The sequence below is a fragment of the Glycine soja genome, chromosome 15 (genome assembly GCF_004193775.1).
Source record: "Glycine soja cultivar W05 chromosome 15, ASM419377v2, whole genome shotgun sequence".
NCBI lineage: Eukaryota > Viridiplantae > Streptophyta > Magnoliopsida > Fabales > Fabaceae > Glycine > Glycine soja.
In genome coordinates this window covers 14,352,267-14,379,632 of record NC_041016.1, presented here as the reverse complement: position 1 = coordinate 14,379,632, position 27,366 = coordinate 14,352,267, and the positions used below count along the sequence as shown (strand labels likewise).

The following is a 27,366-nucleotide window of genomic DNA, read 5'->3' as shown; positions in this document are numbered from 1 at the left end:
TAAACTCATTAATATATCAACAATTTATACTCTTTGTTAATAATCAAAATCTAAGGTGGGTGTGAATGGTTGTCTAGACCTAACAATTTCTTCCTTTTTAATGATGACAAACAATATACATTTTGACTAACATAAAAACATAGAGATAAAAGTGTAATATGATTATGAGATGTGTAATGCATTTAAAACATAGTGCTAAAACATGCTAGCATATATTTGTATGGCAACGGAAAACAAAACAAAATACTCCAAAACCACTTTTTGTATTTATTTATCAATGCTTACAATCAAAATTCCTTCTTCTCCCCCTTTTGTCATAAATAAAAAGACAATGAGTTTGTAGAGAGAAATAATGATGGACATCATAGTCAGTCTTGAACTAGTGGTGGCGGTGGAGGTAAAGATGCTGGAGGTGAAGGTGTTGGTTCAATGGACAATGGTATTGGTTCAATGGATGGTGGTGTTGGTTTAAGTGTTGGGGATATAGGTATAGGCATGGGTGCAAGTGCAACAACAACTCTTAGCATAAATATTTTAGCCTATTGAAGGTTCTAAAGAAGAACAATGCCAAGGTTGGAAAATGGGGTAGTGATCACATTTTGCATGGAGAGCTTGAATTACTTGTTTTCTTGCCTTTGTCGTTCTGCAAATGATTCCATGGCTTGACTAATCATGTCTTGCACTTGATCTCTAGTTACAATAATGTGGTGTGCATAGTTGAAAGGAGCAAGTCCTGAGGTGGTGAAGTAGATAATGACAATATCAAGTTCACCCTTCTCTCTTGATGTAGCTTCATTTAAGGTTGTGGACTGCTTGGACGTAGGTTCCTTGTCTTGATGGACAACCTTATCAGCTATAGCTGCATTGTACGCCTTTGGAGTTTCATCCATGATACCGGTGTTAGTAAGATCAGTAATGATCCCACATACAATGGTATCATCCACAACTTTAGTAGAAGTTTCAACTTAGGTGGAGGCAACATTTTCCTTCATGGCAGCAACAACCAAGGTTTCTTCTTCTCGAGCCTTCTTCTCTTTTAGAGCATCATGGATTTGAATCACATGATCTACCATATTTTTTCACTCATTTTAAAGAGATTATAAGTTCCTTCACATTGAATAGTAGGAAAACATAAAAGGCGCTAAATGAATGAGTAACTGTTAGCATCCTTGGTGAAACAGACACAGGCATCATCAAAGTGATACTTCCTGACTGAATGTAACACTTGAATAATGTCATGGTGAACAACTTTATCGCTTCCATCATAACTAGAGGTGGAGACCTTCAAAGTATCAGCCCACATGATCTGATTCCAGAAGGTTCTTACATCATATTCATTTGGAGCACAAATGAACTTCTTTCCACTAAACAAGGAACTCCAGTTCCTTGGATAGTTGACAACTTCAACCTTCATCTACCTTAAGGGAATTTCTTCAATGTAATATAGCTTAAAGCACTTCTTAACGAGGACACACCTTATCAATAATTATCTTGATATTGGTGGCCTTTGAGATGTGCAAACCTGGAGGGTAGGCAGTGGCTTGATCTCTCATATACATTTGTGCATAAAGGTTGCCAAGAAAGTAGTAATCTTATGGAGACAGGTCAAGATCTGCTAGATGTATAGTTAAGAGCTTTGTAAAAGGCATCCACAAATTAACCTTCTTCTGAAACTCGCTCTTAGGTGGTTTCACTTCTTGTGAAGGGTCCCTCATATGTTTTTCAAACTAATCCCTAGGGATATTATTCTGGGTGTTCTTCTTATTTTTGCATTTCTGAAGGTTTCTCTAAGTGACTACAGGTGTAACCTCAGTTGATGGATAGACTCTTTGTTGAGTTCCAGGAGCAAGTCAGTGTGGTTGCATCTTTATAACTTGTGATTACACTAGACATGTCCATTGGGGAGGTTGTAGATGAACTATGACATATGATGGAAGAGTCGTGAAGCCTCAAATAGTGTGTTCACATAGTCATGTCTCGTCTATGTTGGTGCTTGTATTGTGATGATTTTCCTAGGAGTGGGTTCAACATGATGATCTTAGAGAAGGAAGATGCAGATAATTGATTACTTTCAATACATACTAGAGGAAACCTCTTAGCATTTGTCAATGATTCCTACTGTTCATTAGGGAGGTGAATGAGGGATGAAGGTGGATGTTGTTTTGGTGTGGGAGTTGGACGCTTTCAGAGAGGGGAGACAAGAGTTTCATCAGTTGACTCATTATCTGAAGAAGATGAAGTTGGATTCTCCTTGTTTCCAGTGAAGGAGATTGTCCATTCCTTCTCACCAAACTTGGGATTAGCTTTTGTAGCCCGTGCCTTGATTCATCTTAGGATGGTGGATGGAATGAAAAATTCTTTAACTCCAGGAGTTGGTTGGACTATTTTTTGCTCTTTTTGGGTAGGGACAACTTGGGTGGCAATCTTTTGCTTTTGAAGAGCTATCTGCACAAATCCCTCATCCTCTTCATCAGTTTCACTTAGGTCTTTTCAACCTTTGTGGTATTATCTTTTCTTCGGTTGGACACTCAAGTAAGGACGCACTGGACTATTCATGTCTTTTCTTTGTCTTGTGCTCCCTTACAATTAGTTCCTCCTCCTCTTCTTCCATTTGTGATTGTTTCCTTGCCTTTTTTCTTTTTTTATTATTCAGTTATAATTTTTTGAATCTTCTTGGCAATGCCAAAGTTGCTGAAACCTTTATCTTCATTAGTGATAGCCTTAACAAGCCTCTTCTGCTTCCTCTTGTTTATTGCGTCCAGGTCCACCTGAGGAGCTTGCTTGAGGTTCTGTTCTAAAGCAACTTTCGTAGCTTTCAAGTTAGTTTTGCTGAATTTTTGTTGTTTAGAAACAACTCAACCATTGGCAATAATGATGTGCTTAGAGTCATTGTCCATCTTGTCAAAGATGTGAAACGCCTTGATCCCAGAGCATCTTGTTGATTAAGGCAGCGTAGCAGATGTTGTCTCGACTACCTAAGCCTTTCAAATTCCTCATAATGTTGATGTAGATAGTGTTAAGCATGTGAAATGGAATATTCTCCATCAAGTGAAAGAGCACAAACTTGTGAAGATCTGATAGAGATGTCTTTGATCTTGTTTTGTGGAGAACACTTTTATTAAGCATGTTGGCCTAAATCTTGGCCCTCTCACGCATCAGAATATAGACTATAGTTTATTGGTCACCGACTTTGTCAATATTCTCCTTGTACAGAGCCCTTGCAACATGAGTTATAGTTTTTCTCCTATCCTTCTTAATGGGTCCTTCCTTCATGAAGGCACCCAGTGGCCTTGACAATCGAGTCACTTGAAAGCACCACCTTGGTTCCCAAAACCTTGGACACAATAACCTTGCGATTTGAAAACTCAACATTCCTCCAATATGTTTTGATAAGTTTTGGATAGATGGTTTGAGGCTCGTTGAAGAAGTGTCTCGCTCCACAAAAGAGAAGTGTCTCGTTGATTTTGAGACCAATCCTCTCAAGTTTTTGAATATCGAAAAAATGCTCAATATAAATTGAGGGCTCATTGTCAGTATGTATGATGGTTATCACTATGATTTGAATGATCTCGACACCAAATGAGTTAGAAGTAGCCATTGCAAATAGCTGAAGTATGTTTAGAGATAGGGTTTTTGTCTCAGTGAGGAAGATGAAGTGTTTTTACAGCTAGAGTGAGAGTGATACCAAAAGTGTCATTGTTTTAAGGATTTATTATGGGCTTTGAAAAACAATCATTAAGCCCACCATCCAAGAGCTGACTCAGCATAAAACAGTACAACATTCTTATATAGAAACATTGTGTTTTACATAATAAATATAAATGCATGAGTGAACATCCATATGTTGAATGTTGTGGGTGTGTGCTTATACTCATTGGACGATTGGTCCTCTGATGTAACAATGGACGACATATAGAAATGAATTAATTCATTAATGAACACCACTCCAAGGTGATTTCTTAGCAAAATCAACCTTTCCTCATTTAAGGATTTTGTGAAAATGTTTCTATATAAGAATGTTGTAACATATTATTGGATTTTTAGAAAGACTAATAACAACTTTATTATCGCAATAGATGGGAATTTTACTCTCATAGATGTTGTAGTCTTCAAGCTGGTTCTTTATCCAAAGAAATTGAGCACAATAACTTGATACTGACATATATTTAGCTTTAGCAGTGAAAAATGTAGTTAATCCTTGCTTCTTGCATATCCATGCAACTAAGTTACCACCAATAAAGTGACAACTTTATCTTGTGTTTTTCTTTTCAACTTTGTCACTAGCATAGTCAGCATCACACAAACTTCTGAGTTTGAAATTTTCTCTTCTTTTTAATAGTATACCAAGATTAGGGGTTTCAATTAGATATCTAAAAATGTGTTTAACTAAAATTAAATGGACTTCCCTTTGTTCTTGTTGAAATCTTGAACATAGACAAACACTGAACATGATATCAGGTTTGGAAGCTGGGAGATAAAACAGTGACTCAATCATTTCTCTGCATTGAGTCTCGTTCACTTTTATTGATTCTTCGTCTAGTCCAAGGTATGTTGTAGGATGCATGGTTGTCTTCATTTCTTTTGCATCATTCATGTTGAATTTCTTTAACAGATCTTTCACATACTTGGTTTGGCGGATGTAGATACCATTAGGTGTTTGCATTATTTGTAGTCTGAGAAAGAATTTCAACTCTCCCATCACGCTCATTTCAAATTCTGTTTCCATTAGCTTAAAAAAATCTTTACAAAATATTTCATTAGTAGCACTGAAAATGATGTCATCCACATATACTTGTACTAATATAAACTGCGATTCATAATTTTTACAGAAGAGAGTTATGTCCACTTTTCATTGTTCAAAGTCATTTTTTAGAAGAAATTAACTTAGTTTTTCATACCAAGCTATAGGAGCTTGCTTGAGTCCATATAGTGCTTTGTTAAGTTTTAAAACATGATAAGGAAGAGTGTCACTCTCAAATCCTAGATATTGTTCAACATAAACTTCCTCTTGGATTAATCCGTTGAGGAATGCACTTTTCACATCCATTTGACATAACTTTATATTACTACGTGCTCCAAATGAAAGTAAAATTTGTATTGCCTCTAAATGAGCCACATGTTCATAGGTTTCTTTGTAATCTATGCCTTTTTGTTGTGAGTACCTTTTGGCAACTAACCTTGCCTTGTTTCTGACAACTTTACAATTTTTGTCCTGTTTGTTACGAAAGATCCATTTTGCTACAACAACTTTATTTCCTTTTGGTAGTTCTACTAACTTCCAAACATCATTCTTTTGGAATTGATCAAGTTCCTCTTGCGTAGGTTTTACCCAGTTATCATCTTGCATTGAATCATCAATATGTTTATGTTCTACTTTTGAAATCAATGTGGTATGTCCTTGTGAGCTAAGTAATGATCTTGTATGAACACGATCTTTTGGATCACCAATGATTTGAATTTCTGGATGATTTCATCTCATGATTCATCCAATGGGTTCCTTTGCCTCTTTTGGAGGTTCATGTTTTGGACACTTTAGTGTCTAAACCTTGACTAGATGTACCTTTTTCTTTTATGTTGTCGTTCAGTCTAAGGTCTACAAAAGACTCATCTAGCTCTGATAAATCTTTATCAAGCTTATTTTTGTTAAACTTGACATAAATAGCTTTTTCAACTACTAAGGTTCTTGAGTTATAAACTCTAAATGTTTTAGATGTTTAAGAGTATCCAAGAAATGCTCCATTATCCCTTCTCGAGTCAAAATTTCTCAGGTTATCCTTTGTGTTGAGAATGAAACATCTACATCCAAATGGATGAAAGTATGATATGTTGGGTTTTTGTCCCTTCCATAATTCATAATGAGTCTTTTTAAGAGTAGGTTTTATATAAATTTTGTTTTGAAGATAACATGCAGTATTCACTGCTTCAGCCCAGAAGTGCTTAGGGGTTGAATTATGACTAAGCATGGTCCTGGTTATCTATTGTATAGATTTGTTCTTTCTTTCAACTAACCTATTTTGTTGAAGTGTTCTAGGTGTGGAAAAATTGTACAGAATACCATTTTCTTCACAGAACAGTTGAAACTTATTGTTTTCAAATTCTCCTATATGATCACTTTTGATTGAAGTAAGGCATACTCCTTTTCATTTTGAACATGTTTTCAAAATTTAAAGAAGATACAAAAAGACGGATCCTTGTGGTCTAGGAACATGACCCATGTCCATTTAGAGTAGTCATCTATTATGAAAAGTCCATACCTTTTTCCACTAGTGGACATAGTTCTAGTTAGACCAAACAAATGAAGTTGTAATAACTACAAGGGTCTTGAAGTGGGAACAATGTTTTTACTAGAAAAGGAGTTTTTAATATGTTTCCCCCTCACAAAGTAAATCGTATTTATATGACATACTTGGTAGACCTTTTACAAGTTTGTTTTTTTCCTGCAATTTAGAGATTAACTTCCAACTTGCACGACCAAGTTTTTTATTCCATAACCAATGATTTTCTTTAACTGACAATAAGCATAATACCTTTTAAGATAAAAGTTCTTCCAAATTGATCTTGTAGAGGTTTTCTTTTCTCTTAGTAGAGAATAATGAGGACTCATCTTTACATTTTACAACACACTCATCCTTGTTAAAGGGTGCACTATATCCACTGTCACATAATTGACTTATGCTCAACAAATTATGATTGAGTCCTTCAACAAACAAAATATTATCAATAGATGGGTAAGGATGAATATCTATCTTACCCACTCTTGTTATTATTTCTTTTTTATTTCCTCTGAAAGTGATTGTTTCACCATGATAGGGAGTTGGACATTAGAACATACACCATGATTTCCTATCATGTGTCGTGAGCAATCATTGTCCAGGTACCATGATAGACGTTTGCTTTCTGCTATCAAGGACATCTGCAACACAAATAATCTTTTTCTTAGCTACCTAAATCTTTTTGGGTCCTTTTGACTTAGCCATAAATGTATTGGTTTCATGCATTTTAGGTTGATCTCTACACTTGAATGTCGTGTGTCCAATCTTACCATAAAAATAACAAATAATGGTGTCTTCATCATGAACATAATTCTCACTGTCATATCCATTTCCAAACTTATTTGAGGGATTTTTGTAGTATCCTAATAGTTTGTTAACATTATTTGTCCCACAAACAAAATTGGCTTATGTAGTTTTTAAGGTTCTAATTTCCTCATGATGTTTGACAACATCTTGAGGTTGACCCTTAATTTCTTGATTCCTTAAAAGCTTATCATTCAAGAATTTCACATATCTTTTGTGTTCTTCATATTCCACCCAAAGATTATGTGTACTCGTTTTGAGGTCTTCATAATCTTTGTGTGCTTGTCCACATTCTCTCCATAGATCATATATATTTTTTTTAATCATGAAGTTCATTCAATTCCTTTAGATCCTTTTGAAGATCTTTCAATTTGTTTTCCAACTCCTGAAAGTTCATAAGAAGATAGATTTTTCTTTGGCAATTGTCTCATTCTCATGATATAGCTTGGACTCTTTTTTCTTAAGAGTTGCACAAGCTCCACATGTTTGAGTGGACTCATCTAGTGAAACATTTACTTAATCTTGAAGGATTTTCTCAAGTTTCAAATGATCTTTGGATAGTTTTTTTTGAAATATTTGCGCAAGCTTTTGAAAGATTGGATGAGTTTGAAAGTAGTTCATGGTAAGCCTATTTGAGAGATTCAGGATCATCGAGAGTTACCTCATCTTCTTTATCTGATTCAAATTCTTCAGAGGTTGTATCTACCATTAGGCATAGATTGGTTTTTTCTTCTTCTTCATCCGATGAGGTGTCATCCAGATCTTCCCTGATGCTTATACGACCTTTCTTCTCTTTGGTCTTGTAGTGTTTCTTCTTGTCTTGAGCCTTTTTTAGTTCTGTACACTCAAATTTGAAGTGTCGGGGATTCTTGCAGTCATAGCATATTATAGAGCTTTTTGTCTTTTTCTATCTTTTCCTTGAGCACCCTTTTTCAGGAATTTTTCCATTTGGAGCCACCTTTGTTTTTCCACATCTTGCGAATCTTCCATGAGATGAAGGGGAGTTCATCTTTGTCAGAGTTTTCCTCAGATTCTTCATTAGAGGAATTATCAAATTTAAGGGCTTTGAACGAGTTTCTCGAGATGTGTTCTTTAGACGATAAGACCTTTTTATTCTTTTGGCTGTTGAGAGCCAAAGACTTCTCTCTCTTGGGTCCTTCGTTTTGCTGAAGTTCTTGTTCATGAACCTTGAGGGTACCAACAAGTTCTTCAAGGGACATGGATTCAAGATTCTTTAAAGCCCTTAGTGTTGTTACTTCTCAAATTTTTGTCAATATGATCATAGTTATCTTAAGTTCTTCCTAGAGATCTTAGTTCATTAAGAATGGTTTGAAAATGTCCGAACATACTTTGTATGTCTTCGCCTTCTTCCATAGAGAATAGTTCATACTTACGAGTGAGGAAACTATGTTTGTTCCTCTTTACCTATTACGTTCCTTCATACGTTACAACTAGTGTGTCCTACATTTGTTTGGCACTTTTGAAGCTGTGTACCTTGGTGTATTCCTCTTCTGATAGAGCCTGAAGTTGAACAGACAAAGATTTCACATTGCAGTAAGCAAGCACATTGCTTTCGACAGAGGTGAGTGCAACGAGGAAGGGGTGTGTGTGAAGGCCAAGGTTTAGGAGTGGTTGGTATCGATCAACTCACCTTTTCGCCATCGGATCAGAGGAGCAATGTCCATAATAATGGATGATGACAAAGGCGAGGGTATGAAGAAGATCGATGAAGCTTCCTACGACTTTGAGAAAGGTTTCTTCGTGTTCTAGTCATCCGTGAATGCCAATGGTTAGAGATCTTGTTTGGTGGAACCAATTGAACGATGATGATGGGAGGGAGGTCGTCGAATTAGTTATCGAAGAAGACATTGAGGAGCACCACATGGTTGAGACAAAAAGAAGAAAAAAATAATTTGGTGTAGAGGGTCGATCTTGTTATTGTGGAGATTATATTAATCTATAATGGAAAAAAAATGGTCCATTATAAATCAGTTGACCTCCTTCTCGATGCTAGATGCCCTAACATAACATGTCTCCTTACATTAGTTTTTTTTTGGATGTGTTACATTAGTTTGTTTTTCCTTAATTTTAGACATTGAAATAATCTTAAGAAATTTAAAACATTGTCATATTTTTTTAGAAAAAAGTTATTCCTAAATTAATCTTTTAAAAGAAAAAAAGAACAATTTACATGTGGTTATGATGATTTTGGTTCAAAATTTGAAAAGGTTGGTTTTAGACATTCTAAAAGAGGGGGAAAAATCCATAGGCAAGGATGTAAATGAACATTTTGATAGTATGGCAAGACAATTTACAAGTAGTCATGTTGATTTTGGTTTAGAAAACTAAACGAGGAAGGATGGATTATTCTTGATTTCTCCATGGCTTATGATTTTAAGATTATGAACACTAGTCTTACAAAGAATAAAAAACATCCAATCACTTATAATAGTGGAAGTCTAAGGTCACAAATTAGTTTTTTTTTCTTTCTTTTTTGTAAGAAGTATTGACAAAAGAGTTTATAAGGATTGTAATGTGATTTCAAGAAAGAGTCTAACTATACAACATAGAATATTGATTCTTGATGTTCATTTCAAAGGGAATAAACAAAAAAATAATAGAGGAGATACTTGGAAATCACAAGGTAATCCTAACCTCCATTTGGTACAGGATGTCTAAGAAGATATAAAAGTCATTAAGTAATCGTAGGTGAATCAAAAGGTTTTGGACCAAGATAGAAGTAATCTCGGTGATGAGACAAAAATGTTCAAGAAAAGTTTAGTAACAAAAGAGAATGTTTCAAAATCTTGAATGGATGAAATTATGTTGAAAACAAGGCAAGATATTTGTAGAAATAAAATGAGTTAATGTGTTTTCAAGAAAGGAAAGGTGAATGATTACTTTTGAAAAATGTTAGCAAAACTAATTTGTAAGTCTAATGAAATTTTTTTCAAAAATTGTGATTTAAAATTTTTTCACAAACCTTTTGAAACAAAAAGCTATCGTTTGTAAGTTTTGAGCAAAAAGAATAGGTTTTCACAAACGAAGAAGGATAAACGATCATTAACATATTCTAAAACAAGTTTTAAAACAAAATCAAATTCTAATCCTTAATCAGTTATATACAAGAGAGAATTGGAGATAAAAACACAGTTCTTGGCAACCGATCAAGTTTTCACTATCTTTTAACAAAGACACAAGTATTTTTTATTGTCACTTTTGGCTTTTACACAAAGCTTATCCCTAAGCTTTATCCAACCTAAGTATTGTTTTTTTATCAAGCCGCTTTTGGCTCTAAACAAATCATGTTAGGTGCACACTGATTTGATAATGTCTTATACACAAATATACAACTCAAGCACAGATCTTTCTACTATCAGAATATACAAGGTATTTTGAGAGTTATACAACTTATAGAAATATACAGGAATGAGAGCTTGAAGAGAGGAAAGAATATGCAGTCCAGGTTTTGTTGAACAAGTGGTCTCAATAACTTAAGAGGGGGGTGAATTAAGTTTCAAAATTTTCCACTAACAAACTTTTAATCCCTTTCTAAATAGCAGGCTCAAAATGCAGAAGAAGAAGCAACAATCAATTTAATAATGTTCTTTAAACATGCAACACAAAATTGATTGCAATAACATAAATGAGATAAGGGACGAGAGAAATGCAAACTCGATTTATACTGGTTCGACCACTTCCCATGCCTACGTCCAGTCCTCAAGCAACTCACTTGAGATTTTCACTAACTTTGTAAAAATCCTTTTTACAACTTCTGAACACCTGAGGGATCCCTTTCCCTTGTGTTAAGGAAACTTAGAATTCAAGAGACAACCAGTCTCTTGATTACAACTGACTTTCTGAGATAAACAGAAAGATTTCTCTCCTTTAGAGTGATAATACAATTTTGAAGTTCTTAGAGGAATTTCTCTCTTTTAGAGATGATAATACAATTTGAAGTTCCTGGATGAACTCTTAATAGATTTGCAAGTGTTTGCCCAAGAGTTGTTAAGAGAACATTTGGCAATGAAGTTCTCTTAGAATATCTCTCTCTTGCTTTTTGAAGTCAGACACACATATGTATAGGCCCTTCGTGCCTTTTCAAAATGGTTTGAAGAGATGTGTCTTTTAAAAAAGCTTTTTATGAAATTCTTCACTGATAATCAATTACAGGTTTCTGATAATCGATTACACAATTATATTTTGAAGGGTCATGACTTTTCAAATTGAATTTCAAAGAGTTCTGTTGCTGGTAATCGATTACACATCAATGGTAATCAATTACAACTTTTAAATTCAAATTTCAAAACCATTCTAAAAGCTGATTTTTCAAAATTGTCTTCTAGTAATCGATTACCAGAGCCTTGATATCTTGGAAACACTTTGTTTTGAGACAAAAGCTTGATCTTGAATTAATCTTGAAGCAATGCTTGTTTGTTGAAGCAACCTTGTATTATTCTTGAAGCAATGCTTAACCTTTGAATGTTTGTTGAAGTAATCTTGAAAGCAACCTTGTTTGATTATTCTTTGACATCATCAAAATCATGTATTCATACATTCGCAGGTTTGTATCTTGAGCTCTTCAAATATTCTAGTATGTATAGACTTCTTTAGTAAGTAATCGTTATCTCTAAATGGTCTTCAAGTGCATTTGAAGAAGGTGTCCTTTGGAGCATTAAATGAACATCCATTCCATGTTGATACACCATTCTTCTTATCTTTCTTGAGCCACGGTTCTATAGGTGGCTAGAATGGTCAAATCAACTTTACGTTTAGAGCATGTCTGCACAACAGTTGGCAACAATTGACATGTCATTTTAGGTTAAGAGAGAGTTTAATCTTAATTTTTTTGTTGCTTTCTTTACTTCGGCAGATCCTAGGAAAGATGTTCAAACATTCTTTGCAAATAGAATAAAAAACACAAAGCTTAACTTGATCTTAAATGTTTATTAGATCTTAGCGTCTATCTGTTATCGTCTTGTTCATTAGACGCTGGTTCAATGCTATTGTCTATTGGCAAATAAGACACTACTTTTGAAACGAAGTATTTATTTGCATCTAATCAAAATTTGATACAAGTTTAAAATTTTGAATTTTTTAAAAGTGTGAGACGAAATGTCTTAATTAAAAAATGAAAGACTAAAATCACAAATTTTAAAAAAGTGATAGATGAAATGTTTCAATTAAAACATGGAGGGACTAAAATTACAAATTTAGGAAAATATGAGGATAAAATTATATTTTAATATCTTGCTTATATTTGATACTAGAAGGTTGTATTTATGACGATATTGGTAATGAGTCATGGTGATGATGATTGTAGTGTCCATGACAACAATAATAACAATGATCATGGAGTGGTGGTGATAGTGATCATGATGACAATAATGATTATGATTTAATGATAATTTCAAATAAATAATGTAATAATTAAGATATTTTAAGAAGTGATAATTGTATTCTTTTAGAGATTTAATTTTTAATAGATATTTTTTTAAAAAATTTGATGCTCATGGGAGGTTTTAATAAATTCTTACATTTCTAATGTATATCTTTTGTTTTAATTTAAATATTAAGATTAATTCATTCTCTCTCACATATATATATTCTCATATGATATATGATAGATCCTATATACACACAAAATTATGGATAGGTATATTGTTTTTAATATATGAGAATCCTACATATCATCAGGAAATATGATGCTCATCCTTGTCTCAAAGTCTACTTGTAGATAATTTGTACCCATATCTTCGTTTTTGTGGGAAAAAGATCTTCAAACTCGAGGACTCAAATGGAGTAGTCTGTGTTTACAAAATCCTCGTATTTTTTTTTTGGAAGGCACAAAATCCTCGTATGAAAAGATTTTTTTTTTGTACACTGAATTTTTTTTGGTACAAAATTAAAAGCTGGTTGAAATAATATGTGAGATATACACTTTATAAGTTATCTTATAAACACATCTTTTTTATAACTTGGTACAGTAAATATATCTCATCAATCAATAACGATTAGTTTTAATTTACAAAACAAAAACAAGTAATAGTTACTTTTTTACTTTTAATATTATCACTTCGTGGATATATGTGTATTTATCTTTTTCTTTCAAACAAGCAATCATCAATTTTGGCCATCTAACATTACGAAAAGAAACTTATTTGTTCACTTGGAAAAATAAAAAAACTGTCCTAGCCAACATTGTCTTTGACTATGAAAACTAGTCCCCATTCAAAGCAGTTGTCATTTGAAATATGTATAATGAATAAAAAATATTAAAAAATATATATGCTAATAAAAATAAAATTATTTAAATATATCATTTTTATTTTATTAATATTAATAAGAATAAATATAAAAATGATTAATAATTTCCCAGTTTTTTAAAATAATGGATAAATTTATGAAAGAGAAAATGATAAATAATTTAAATAAACTAAAGACGTTTAAAATGATCATAATTATTTTTAAATAGAGTAATAAATGAATATTCACAAAAACTTACGCTAACAAGGCCAAAATCTATAGAAAACAAATAAATTTTAGCTTAATCTATAGATATCACTATATTAAATACGGAATTCGATGTCTTGAAAGCACAAATAAATGTTTGCTTAATCTATAAATATCACCATATTAACTATCTAATCAAAATGATACCTCAAAAGATAAAAAGTAGTGTCAAAGCTTAAAAGGGCAACAAAATCCCAAGATGGGAAATTGCTTATGTACTACTTTATATATAGTGGCAATACCCAATAGGTTTCCATATGCCAGGGTGCTTTATATTATTATACTAGTAATTAATCACGGATAATTTCTCAATTAGGTCAAGTTGCAATAGAATAATCAAAAGTTGCCTCCTTACCTTTGTTATCGTTCTCAACAATTAATAGGTTAAGACATTTTACGACACATTCTTTTCAACTTAATTTTTATTAAAAAAATACATTTACTCTTTATTTAATAGGATTAACATAAAATTTATATGTTAAAATTTCTAGAACTTATTCCTGAATAAAGTCAATTTGATGTTCGAAAAAAATCACATGTCTTTATTTCATTTAAGAATTTAATGATAAAGATATAAAAAAACTAAACTGAAGTTATTTTTCTAAAAATTATAAGTTATATTTTATTAATTTGTTTTTAATTTCTAAAATTTAAATAAATTTAAATTACTAATCGTTAGTGTTGATATTGGACAAAATTTAAGTCTATACAACTTTATTTTAATAATTTTAACTTATGTTTAGAAACTATTTTAACTATATTTAACTTATAAGCTACTTTTTTCTTCTATTTTTATCCTTATTAATTTATTTTATTTTTTTAATTTTAGAATTTTTTATATTTATTATTTAATTTGTTAAACATTTTCAATTCAATAAACTAGTTTATAAATTTTTAGTTTCTCAACTTCTAATTTTTAATTTAATTTTTTTAACTAATTCACAAGTTTTCAGCTAACTCATTAATTAATTTTACCCATCATACACCCTATATAACCTTTTTTACAAACAAACAAGAGGATAAAATTTTAAAAAAGTAAAACCGACGGTGTAATAAAAAATAAAGAAAGAAGAATATAAATTTATAAAAGAAATACAAATATAATCGATTAATTAATTATGAGTCTACAACAAGTCTGTGAATTTCTCTGACAAACCCCAGGTAAAAAAATAATCAACAACAATTCCATTAGATTTGCGCCGGGACTACTTCAGAAAATGGAGAAGGATTTCATTTGACCGTAAAACCAACCAACATAAAAATTAAAATTTTATTTATCCAATAACATAAATTAGATTACTGTTAAAAAAATAAAAATAAATACTAGTTGACACACAGGTGACAAGGCCTGTATTCCTCAGTGAAATGAAATGATTAAAAGTTTAAATTTAGACTCGGGTATGAAATATGTCGGATAAAAATATTGAATGTATATTTATTGTTCTTTATGGATTAGTCACGTCTTCCCACAATTAATATACTTTGTATGAATTCTACGATAAAGAAAAAACTTGATTAAAAACATAAATATACCACCTAATCATCCTCCTCTCTATTTAATAACAAAAATAACAACACCACCATATATGGAGGAGTTACTTACTGCTCCTTCATCAGACAACAACCTCATTCATTCCACTCACTATGCATATCAACCAACGGTGACCGTTGGATCTCATTCTCCCATGACTCCTTAGTGTTAGAATAAATGTAAGGTAAAATTAAAAACATCATTTATAAGTGAAGAGAAGACCCATACCACTTGACTCTTGATGTTTTTGGTTAAAAGTGAAGAGAAGACCCGTACCACTTGACTCTTGATGTTTTTGGTTAAAGTATGATGTCAAATTCTATTGCTCATGACTCACAGATGAAATGTGTCTCACAAATGGAGCCGAGTTTCCTTATGTATATCTCCCCTCCGATTTCCCAACATTTATTCCTCTTCCTTCTTAAACACTCTTCTTATTCCTTAATGTTTTGGGTTAAAATATAATATAAATTTTTTATGTGATTGCTCATCACTCGGAGAGAAGAGCAGCGTGTCCCTTAGATGGAGCGGGGAGTTCCTTTATGTACATCTCCCCTCCAATTCCCCAACATTTACTCCTCCTCCTCCTTAGACACTCTCCTTTGCTTCACTCACACGATTCTTTCTTTCTTTCTTCGCTTCCACCTTTTTCCCTTCACTCCTTTATTCTTCTTCGGATCGGAGAGTGACTCACACACTCTCATCCTCAATGCCACTTTCCTCTGTTTTCATTCTCCTCACCAATTTCCGCTTCTCTCCCGAGGTACTCTAATAACACTCTATTACATTATTATTCTGTTTATTTTCAATACAAAACTTAGATGCAGTTCCTTAAGTACTTAGTACTTTCCGTACTATTCTCCCATCAGAATTGAAGTTTCATTTCAATAATAATACGTGAATTTGCTATAGTGCTGTGACGTTTATTATTACGCTGATTACCGAGATGAAACTCCAATTCTGATCGGATGATAGTGCCAAAAAAGTATAAAAGGAACTGCTGCATCTAAGTTTTTGTCCTTATTCTCTGATCTTGTTTTTGTTAATTAATGTTATGTTGATTTTACTTGTCTAATTCACTGGCATTGGATTTGGTGTGTTGATGAAGCAGATCTCGAGCGTGTAACAGTATAATAATAATAATAATAATAATAATTTATTGGTGAGAAATGAGGTTGTGGTGGTTTTTGGAGTTTGGGTGTGTATTTATAGTAGTTCTTCTGTTTGGCCTTGTAAAATTTGGGAAGGCCGAGGTTTACATAGTCACCGTTGAGGGAGAGCCTATCATAAGCTACAAGGGAGGAATCGATGGCTTTGAAGCCACCGCGGTGGAATCTGATGATGATGATGATGAGAAGCTTGATTCCACAAGGTATATATAGTGTTTTGTTTGATAATATTCTTCTAAACTTTTTTAAATTGTTCTGTGTTGTGTTATTCTTACTGGATATGGGAATCAAGTTGTTGAATTTGTTATTTGCCTGCGTTTTTAAATTGAATTTTTAATGAAGTATGTTGAGGTGAGAAATTTGTCAACTATTGGTCAAATAAATAAACTGTATTTATACAATTTTTATGTACAAAATTTTATACAATAAAGAGATATGGGAAGAGAAGAGAGGGAGGTGTAAAATAAAATGATGATGTAATGCTGAGAAATTAAAAAACAAAGTGTTGTAAAATTTTGTTTAATTAAAGGATGATATAACTCTTTCTAAATATAATAAAGTGGTGATATTCCTATAGGGTGGTGAATTGTGAATTCGGCTTTTTTTTTTTGTGTGTGCCTGTTTTATTCACCGCATGACTCTGTTTTTTACAAAGTTTTTCGCTTTACATAAATTAATGGCAAGTGCGTTGTGAATCGAGGACTGTATGGTGATTTTTTTGGTTCAATTTTTGTGCTATTTTAATCATGTTTCAGTGAGGTGGTGGTTTCTTATGCTCGGCACCTTGAAAAGAGACATGACATGCTTCTGGGGATGCTGTTTGAGCGTGGGACATACAACAAGCTCTATAGCTATAGACACCTTATAAATGGGTTTGCAGTTCATCTTTCCCCAGAACAGGTGATGTCTCGTATTGTTATCTTTTTAGTTTTTACTGTGATTTCGTTTAATAATAGTATGTTTTGTTGTTTTTGAACTTCATGTAAGCATGTTTTGTCCTCTTATATTAGTAGGCAGAAACTCTTAGACATGCTCCTGGGGTGAAATCTGTTGAGAGGGACTGGAAAGTGAAGAGGCTCACAACACACACCCCACAATTTTTGGGGCTTCCAACTGGGGTGTGGCCAACAGGAGGTGGCTATGAGAGGGCTGGAGAAGACATTGTGATTGGATTTGTGGACTCTGGGATCTACCCTCACCATCCAAGTTTTACTACTCATAATACTGAACCGTATGGTCCAGTTTCGAGGTATAGAGGAAAATGTGAAGTTGATCCTGACACTAAAAGAAGTTTCTGTAATGGGAAAATTATTGGAGCACAACATTTTGCTCAAGCTGCAATAGCTGCTGGGGCATTCAACCCTTCAATTGATTTTGATTCACCTCTTGATGGAGATGGGCATGGGAGGTTAGGCCCTCTTTCCTTCTTTATTAACTTCTTCACTTGGAAGTAGGAGTTCTTCAGATGCTCTCTTTATAAGGGGGCCTGTGCTCAAAAAATAAAACAAAACTATTTCTATGTCTTATAAACATAGGAAATGGGTAGTACCAATTTGATAACGATTGTTCTTTTAACAATTCCCCGTTGTTCTTGCATCTTCATCTGGCAGTCATACAGCCTCTATTGCAGCTGGAAGAAATGGAATTCCTGTGAGGATGCATGGACATGAATTTGGGAAAGCAAGTGGAATGGCTCCCCGTGCCAGGTGAGGAATGATGCCCCCCTAATTGTTCAACTTTTTGATTAAAACCGGGAACTACTTGATGTTTTTTGTCTTCAGGATTGCAGTGTACAAAGCACTCTATAGACTCTTTGGAGGATTTATTGCAGATGTAGTTGCTGCAATTGATCAGGTATGCAACTTTACTGTATGTTTATGACTTTATGTTGGTGTTTTTCTCACAATGTTTCATTGTCCTTCAACACATTGATGTCCGAAATTTATTTTTGGCTCATTGACTCTGGATGAAAATCTCTCTGATACCAAGTCACTGATCTTGAGACAATACACTGAATTGCATATAAGATATGCTTCTTCAGCACTCAGCAGTCTTTTTATTTTTGAGCAATAAAACTCTAACTTAATAACTAAACATTCTAGTTCAACATAAACAATCAGTTATACAGTCTTATATTTTTCTAAGTGTTAGTATTTTATCTCAAGATGCCTTAATTATTTATATTTGAAAACGAACAGGCTGTGCATGATGGGGTGGATATACTCAGCCTTTCAGTTGGACCAAATAGTCCTCCATCAAACACCAAAACTACATTTTTGAATCCTTTTGATGCTACACTTCTTGGAGCAGTGAAAGCTGGTGTGTTTGTTGCACAGGCTGCGGGAAATGGTGGTCCTTTTCCTAAGTCATTAGTTTCATATAGTCCATGGATAGCAACTGTAGCAGCAGCAATTGATGATCGTAGATATAAAAACCATCTGATCCTCGGAAATGGAAAAATCTTAGCCGGACTTGGATTGTCACGTGAGTTTTCCAACTTCCAACTATGTTTATTAGGATATGTTGTTCTTAATCATGCACTGGGACATGGAGATAAAATGCTGATGATTATGGTGGAAATCTATCTTATTTGTAGCTGGTGAAGGTAAAGAAAAAAAGTTTAAAAAAAAAAACACGTTGTTCAGGTAGAATTAGTCTTCATTTTACTGCTTTAATTAAATGATTAATTCAGCATTGTTCTTATGGGTTCAGCTATAAATGCCGTGAAGGTGGGAAAGCAAATTCATGAGTTGTTTCTAGACAAATAAAGTCTCTTTAGTGTTCTGCAAATTTTATGCTTATGTGCCAAAGCATATTTATGGTTGTCCCCAATTCATTTGATATGTTCTAGTTTTCTTATATACTTTGTCTGTTGCTAATGGGTTTTTGCAGCTTCTACACGTTTAAACCAAACATACACATTGGTTGCTGCAACTGATGTGCTTCTAGATTCTTCAGTTACGAAGTACAGCCCCACTGATTGCCAGAGACCAGAACTTTTAAATAAGAACTTAATAAAGGGAAATATTCTTCTCTGTGGCTATTCTTACAATTTTGTTATTGGTTCTGCATCAATAAAGCAAGTCTCAGAAACAGCAAAGGCCCTTGGAGCAGTTGGGTTTGTTCTTTGTGTTGAAAATGTTTCTCCTGGAACAAAATTTGATCCAGTCCCTGTTGGCATTCCTGGGATTCTTATCACAGATGCCAGCAAATCAAAGGTACTTGAATCACATCTAGGTAGATAACGATGATGAATGCTAACTGTTTCCATCTGTTTTCTTGTAGCCGATGATTTACTACACAGCCTAATTCAGCTGCTGTTTTAATCTCCTTTTTGTATGGTTTCATCAATACTTTTTTATGATCACAAAGTATGTTCTATTTATAACTATTTGGAACATGCAAATTCTTTTTTTGCAGGAACTGATAGATTATTATAATATCTCCACACCAAGAGACTGGACTGGAAGGGTGAAGACTTTTGAAGGTACAGGTAAAATTGAGGACGGTTTGATGCCTATTCTCCATAAATCTGCACCACAAGTAGCAATGTTTTCGGCTAGAGGACCAAATATAAAGGACTTTAGCTTCCAAGAGGCAGATCTTCTCAAACCAGATATATTAGCTCCTGGTTCATTGATTTGGGCTGCTTGGTCTCTAAATGGAACCGATGAGCCAAATTATGTTGGTAAGTAATGGTTTGACTAATTTGCCTCTTAATTGTTGATGTTTGAAAATTTCTGCCTACTACTAAAGTACTAAACAATTACCTCACTACTGTGCTTAGCTTAGGTAAATAAGGAATGAAGGTTTCTGGGTAGAGTAGAGGTATTAGGTTCAGTTAACAATATCCAAAAAAAGAAAAAAAAAAAAAACCCTTCAATTTTGTTAATAGAAGCTACTTCTTTGAAGGACTGTTGGACCCTACACATGGCAGGGCTCCTTAGTATTATTGGAAGAATTATTGCATGAATAAGCACGGAACTTATAGAAGAAAAACACTTGATAAAAGATATCATCATCAAAATACTATAGAATTTGATTTATTTAAGCAGTTTTTGCTTGAGCAGGAGAGGGGTTTGCAATGATATCTGGGACTAGTATGGCTGCACCACATATAGCTGGAATTGCTGCTCTGATAAAGCAGAAACATCCACATTGGAGCCCTGCTGCCATTAAATCAGCCTTGATGACAACATCGACCACTCTAGACAGAGCAGGAAATCCTATTCTAGCACAGCTATATTCTGAAACAGAAGCTATGAAGCTGGTCAAAGCCACTCCTTTTGATTATGGGAGTGGACACGTTAATCCCAGAGCTGCCTTGGACCCTGGCCTCATCTTTGATGCAGGTTTGTTTACCTCCTCTCTCTAATGTAACTATTTTGTTTGTCTTGGCACGTTTGTGTTCTGAGTTGACCATTAAATTTTGAATTTTGTTGTATCTGAGAATCAAGGTAAGTAAAATTCAGGAATTTCTGTGACAAGAAATTGGCATTGGGTCCAAGTCGCAACAAAATTTTTTAAAACAAAATAGAAAATTGGAATGTGACCAAATTATTCATGATCAAAGTTTTAAAAAAGACCCATAACCACCATTGTGGCCACAAAGTCAAGCTTTTTGAGGTTTCCATTATCGCTGTGACTGCATTAGGAGATGTAATTAAACGGTACCATAAAAGAAAAGTCACTTACGTAGGGTTAAAACAGTTACTCTAAGTTATTGTTGTTCCTTTATTTGTATCAAGAGTTCTCTTGAAATCATCCCTTGTTAAAATAAGTTCTTAAATATGCCTTTCAAAAGGTGTGGAAGTTCTCTTTCCTGTATTATGCATGTGTTTTTAGTGTACTAAAAGCAATGTCTTCCTGTAATCAATTCTAGCATCAAAACAAGAAAAACCAACAAAAAAGAATCTGCTTAGTTAATTTGCTAATCATTTTGCAGGATACGAGGATTATCTAGGGTTCTTGTGCACAACACCTGGCATTGATGTTCATGAGATAAAGAACTACACAAACTCCCCATGTAACAACACCATGGGCCACCCATCAAATCTAAACACTCCCTCCATTACAATTTCCCATCTAGTAAGAAGTCAAATTGTCACACGCACTGTGACAAATGTTGCTGATGAGGAAGAAACCTACGTGATCACAGCCAGGATGCAACCAGCAGTTGCCATTGACGTGAACCCTCCAGCAATGACCATCAAAGCCAGTGCATCGCGTAGGTTTACTGTGACACTCACTGTTCGCTCAGTGACAGGAACCTATAGTTTTGGAGAGGTGCTAATGAAGGGAAGCAGAGGGCACAAGGTGAGGATCCCTGTTCTGGCCAATGGATACTCAAGATAGCTTTAGTTTGGTCTGCAAAGAAAAGTTATGCCTGTAATATTCTTTGTAATTTGTGGAAATAAGGAAGGTACGGCGTTAGATTTATTCATGAAAATATAATATATGGTGTTGAATAGATGTAAAGGTAAGCAGGTGTAAGGAGGAGACTCCTGGTTTATTTTATTCCACATATAAAGTTTTGCTAATAACATCTTGTTATTTATTGAAATGCTTCTTCTTCTATAAGTTTTTGCATGTATCTGACCCATCTCCCACAGTCAATTGCTTATAGCATAGCAGGTTGCAATACAAGATAATATTTAGAGTTTGACACATCATATAAGTTGTAAAGAGACAATATTTAACTTGAGAGTGGTTCATTATCAACATACCAACCAAAAACTTGATCCCTATTTTCTTCAACCTAGAGACCGCAACCCTAAGCAAGCTATAATTCAGTAAGCTTCAAAACAAGTGATTGAACTAAAAGTTATTCGAAGCATTTAAAATTCCACGATTTCTTAATACATCACAAACCATAAACATCTAAATCTATTTGCACAACCCGTTTTCATCAAACCTCTTAATGAACCAACAAACTTCAATCTGTTTTAGATCCATCTCACATTCTCACTTCAACTTGCCATAGCCTCTGTTGATCATCATCAAAGCTATTGTTTAGCCACTCCCATTCATAAACTCTAAACTCTACGCCATAAAGACCACCACCACCACTGTGAACAGTATCCTCTGCTTTGTTGTCCAAAAGATAAGGCGTTAAACATTAGGAGATATAAGGTTAACCTAATGGTTGGGAAATGGTGAAGGGAGAAGAGAGGGGAGAGAGGTCAGGGGTTTAAATCCTCTCAACTGACATTTCTAACAAAACTAACAAATTAACATTTCTTGATAAAAAAAAAGACATTAAACATCAACTATCCACATCACATAGTGCACCTCAAAGTTTTTCTCCACATCATCTTATAATTCCAAGTTAGAGAACAAACACCACATTAGCGGGTTAAAAATAAGTTAAAAGAGTATAAAGTAAGGAGGAATATGAATTCAAAAAATCAGGTATTTTTAGACAAACAAATCACTTAATAAGTTCACACTAGCTCACTCTTTCATGCTTTTGGGCATGAACCCACCCACAAATTTTAATCTTTATCAGACCCTATATCCTAAGGGATAGGCTATCAGTATCATCTGCATGCCGTTAACTTAACTAGTAACAAGTGGAGGCTAGACAATGATGTTTTGCACCCACACAATTTTGTAACCATGCCATCCTTGATGTAGAATCATGTCCTTCTTGTATGGAGCTATATACGTTGCTCTTATAATCAACATTTCTGGACAAAAATTTCTAAAATGAATTTGAATTCAATTCAATGACTTTAGTTCTTAAAGGCATTGAATTGATTTCAACACTTTGAGGCATGTAATCCTCAACTCAGTCCTACCACAGAATTAGCCACTTGGGAAACAAAAGATAATTCCCTCAAGGTTCATGAAGATCATAGGCTTAAGATTTGGTTAAGTCATACTATAGATCTAAGTACAGTGTTTCTTGCTGATAAATCATACTATTGATTTGCTCAATTTAAAAGTAGAGAAATTTTATTTACTTAAAAAATGAGGGACCAAAATTATATGTAATCCACATTAACTAGAAATGCAAAAAATGCTAGTGAAAAACAAAAACCATTCATGGAGGGTAGGGGTGGGAATAGGTCAGGTTAGGCTTTGAAAGGCCTGAGCCTAGCCTACGATGAATCTTTGAGGCCTGAGCCTGGCCTATAGCCTATCAAAGACGTTTATTTTGGCTCGGTCTGACCTTTTTAAAAGCCTGACCTGGCCTGATAACCTTTTTAAAAGCATTCTCCATAATAAATATTCAATATTTTATGGAGTAGGAACGTAATAGAAAAGTTAAAGAAAAAGGAAAGTCAAAGTTATGCAACACTAATGGTGTAATCATCAAAGTCTGATAGTTTCAAAAAAATAAATTAATTGTATCCAAAAAATAATATTATATATTGGTACTCAAAAAATAATATATATATATATATATATATAGGCCGGCCTATCAGACTTATAAGGTTTTTTAATAAGTTTAAGCTTGATCTATTTAATTTAATAGGCTTTTAAAAAAGTCTGAGCCTAACTTTTTAATTAAACAGGTCAGTTCAGGTCAGACTTATGTAAGTCAGGTCGTAGGTCTTGTAGGCCGGCCTGGCCTATTCCCACCCCTAATGGAGGGGTTCAGAATTAGCACAATCTTAATACCCCGAAGGAGGATTATATATTTTCATATCCAAAGTGCATATATATTTGAAAAAATTATAAATCAAAAAGAAAAATTAATGACGTGACATTTTGTTGAATTAGTAGCATGCACATGTAGTGATTGTAGAGTTTTTGGTACAAGTTAGTTATTTTTGTAAACTAATAACAACTAACTAACAATAACATCGAGAAAAAGACAAGTGATGTTTTGCTTTATGCATTGAATCATTGAAGACTTGGACCGCCGACAATTTATTTAACCCCAGGCTATCGTTCGTACACAATCAATTACAGGCTTCTTATATAAAATTAGATACGCTGTCCTTAAGCTTTTCATGGGCAAACATTTTTTCTCCTACGAATTTGAGTTCTTAAGCATTCCATGCACTTAGAAGAAAACAGTGTTCTTACACACTTAAAGGAAAGAAGAAAAAAAATTAAATAACAATATTTTTCTCCACCATTATTTGTTAAAATTTGTGCAATACTTAATTTATCATTTCATTTTGGCTTTTCATGAATTCTGTCAATTTTGATGTTGTGTTTGTGTGCTTCAACTCAACTTTTAAATAAAGCTCACAACTACTGGGTTTTGAAATCTTAGTATACTTTATTTTTTGTAAAATAGTTATACTTTTACTCGTTTATCATTTAATTCACGCATACACACACATATATATAAATTATAATTTTTATCGTGACAATAACTTGGTTTCTAGATTTATGAATACATTTTCTTTATTGAAGTGTTCATTTTCATACACGTTGTATATTTGTTAATATTTAATCATATTGATTGCTTATAAAAGAATTAATCATATTATATTAAGCAATTATTTCGTATAATATGTTTATGTTACTTGATAATACAAAACAATCTTTATTTCGACGATATTTAAAATTTCTAATCTTTGCTGCTTTCCCTGTAAAATTGTCTTTGCTTCACATACATATCAGGGAAACATGAAACAACCAAGTCTAACTTGCAGAAGAAAAAGGTGAGTTGAATGAAGATAAGCCAACGTGCATGGTGCATGCACATGCACCTAATCATAGAAAGTGTATTTATTTTTGTTATATCTGCACTCATTTTTGTGATAAGATTAATATTTAGATCTATAACTATCAGTCTATTTGTATTAGATATAATTATGTGCATGGTTTTCCAGTTAAAAATACTGTGATATATTTTAATACAAATCCAACATATAAAAATAAAATAAACACGAAAACAGAAGTCTTGATCACCCGTATCCATGATCGTATGAGCAGGTATAGTAAAGTAGTTGCCAGCACTCTTGAATCAGTACCCAGCCAATCAATCTCACGCACATTTTCTCGTATTCAGTGGTTAAAAAGCCCTTGGTCCTAAGACAGAGGGAAATAGTGATGTTGGACAAATGGGTGGTGGGTGGTCCTAAACTACGATTCTGATGGACATTTTTCAAAGTATCGTATATGAACAGAAACTGGGCCATTCATTAAAAAATAAATATAAAAAATATGTTTTGTTTTTTCCATTAAAAAACGAGCTAGTAAAGCGTATAAATCACTAAACTTTTTTTTACATTCTATTTCTTTTGAATAGAAAATTCTTTAATAATAAAATTGATTAATGATATATACCAACAAAGAATAATGGTTTTTTTTTTGTACTCACTGACAAATACGAATACAATAAACTGGGAAAGATTGGTTGATGACAGGTTGTTTGCACACAAATTATGTTTGTCAATTAATCATGCTAATAAGTATTCTAAACACACTTTTTAAATAAAACATTATTATAATAGTTTAATTAAGCAATTATAATAGTTAATATACTAAGAAAAAATAATTTTCATTTAAATAGTTCTATTTTTAAACTTTTAATAAGTAGGCTAAGAGAAATATTCATTAGTATCTATAAAGCTTTTGCCGGTTAAACATTTTTTTTGTCACCAATTACTTTGGTGTGGATTATCAACTCAATGATTAATTTTTGTTGAAAAATTTGACTAATTATTTTTAGTAAAATTTCTTATTCTAACTACATTTTTTTATTTAAAAAATATAAATTTGAGACCTTACTTAAAAAATTTAAACCATTGTACTTCACTCGTAGCAACATGTAAGTTTTATATAATAACTAACGAGTATGGAGTAAGTTACTAAATATGATCAATTTTGGAAAATTAACATACTAAAGTATATTGCCTCTAATTTCTGTAATATTCTCTCTTATTTCATTTAAGGGAGATATCAAAAGATGATAATAATAAAAATAAGAAAGTCTGTATAAAATAATATTAAGAAATCAATACTTTTTTAATCGAAAAATATATAATAAACTAAAATTTTACTAAAATGTTCAACATTTTTTCAAATGAAATAACATTTTTATCATCTAATATGTACAAAAATGTTTTGACTTCTTCATTGACGCGTTAGAATATTTATGTGATACCTTTAATATTTAATATTGACATTCTCAACGTGTAAATTAAAATAAATATTATATATTTTTTTGGAGCTATATGAATGGACGGAACACTAATTAGACGCTTTGTTGGAACATCAAAGCATCCACATCTCTTTATTTAGTCTTACTAATAATTACTATAAAAGAGAAGGCCAATTAAAAGTGCGCAAGCAACACTTTCTTTTTGCTCTTTTCTTTATTAACTTTTTATATTAAAAAAAGTAATCATAAGATACTTCAGTTATTCAATAATCACGAGTTTAGGTCCAAGTGTTTCTTTCCCCTTAATATTAAGTCATATGTTAGAACTTAGAAGGTTCATGCGATGATAATATCATAGCGCGTAAAATTCCTTTGACTTACGATGTTATAAATATCCAGAAAAAAAAAAAACTTCAGAATATTTTTTTCTCACAAAATGCATCTTATACTTTTTGTTATTTTATCCTTCGTGTATGATGGATCAATCATTTGCCTTGTAATTAAGAATTTTTATCTTATATGATAGTACTTAGTTTATAGACTATAGAAAATGCATAATCACAACTCACAGTCTATATAAAAACGAAAAAGACAATGAAAAAAGAAGCGTGACGCAAATCATCATACCGTTTGTGTTTTCAAAATTATCTTTGGTTATGTTTTTGTTAAGAAAAACGATGATAAATCCTATTAGCAAATTCTCCAAATATTAATTAATTACTTAAGACAAAATATATCAAATAAACAAATTAAAGTATTTAATGGTTTATGAATGTAAACAATACTTTACATTATATTTAATGATCAATTAATAATTATGAGCATATATTAAACAAATTCATTGAAAGATACATAATTATTAAAAAGCTCAAGAATTAAAAGTAAAGACAAATAATATATACATCAACATCTGCGAAAGTGTGAATAGGTAATATTGCAAACATTTAATATAAAAATAGGGAAAGATAACCACACACACATATATATACCTCCCCCACCCATTGCATG

General features: G+C 32.9%; 1 protein-coding gene across 2 annotated transcripts; it reads left to right on the top strand.

Annotated features, from left to right (window-relative positions):
- The first annotated feature begins 15,555 nt into the window (after positions 1–15,555).
- Positions 15,556–21,869, top strand: LOC114387901 (subtilisin-like protease SBT2.6). 2 transcript variants are annotated; one of them, XM_028348149.1, is made up of 11 exons: positions 15,556–15,883; positions 16,368–16,492; positions 17,045–17,189; positions 17,303–17,697; positions 17,900–17,995; positions 18,071–18,143; positions 18,488–18,773; positions 19,182–19,507; positions 19,710–19,977; positions 20,360–20,641; positions 21,235–21,644. In XM_028348149.1, the coding sequence occupies exons 1-11, from the start codon at positions 15,830–15,832 to the stop codon at positions 21,642–21,644; spliced, it is 2,460 nt and encodes an 819-aa protein (XP_028203950.1). In that variant the 5' UTR covers positions 15,556–15,829. The 2 variants fall into 2 exon arrangements, with proteins under 2 accessions (XP_028203950.1, XP_028203949.1); XM_028348148.1 differs by having other exon boundaries at positions 15,557–15,883; positions 16,232–16,492; positions 21,235–21,869.
- The last annotated feature ends 5,497 nt before the right edge of the window (positions 21,870–27,366 follow it).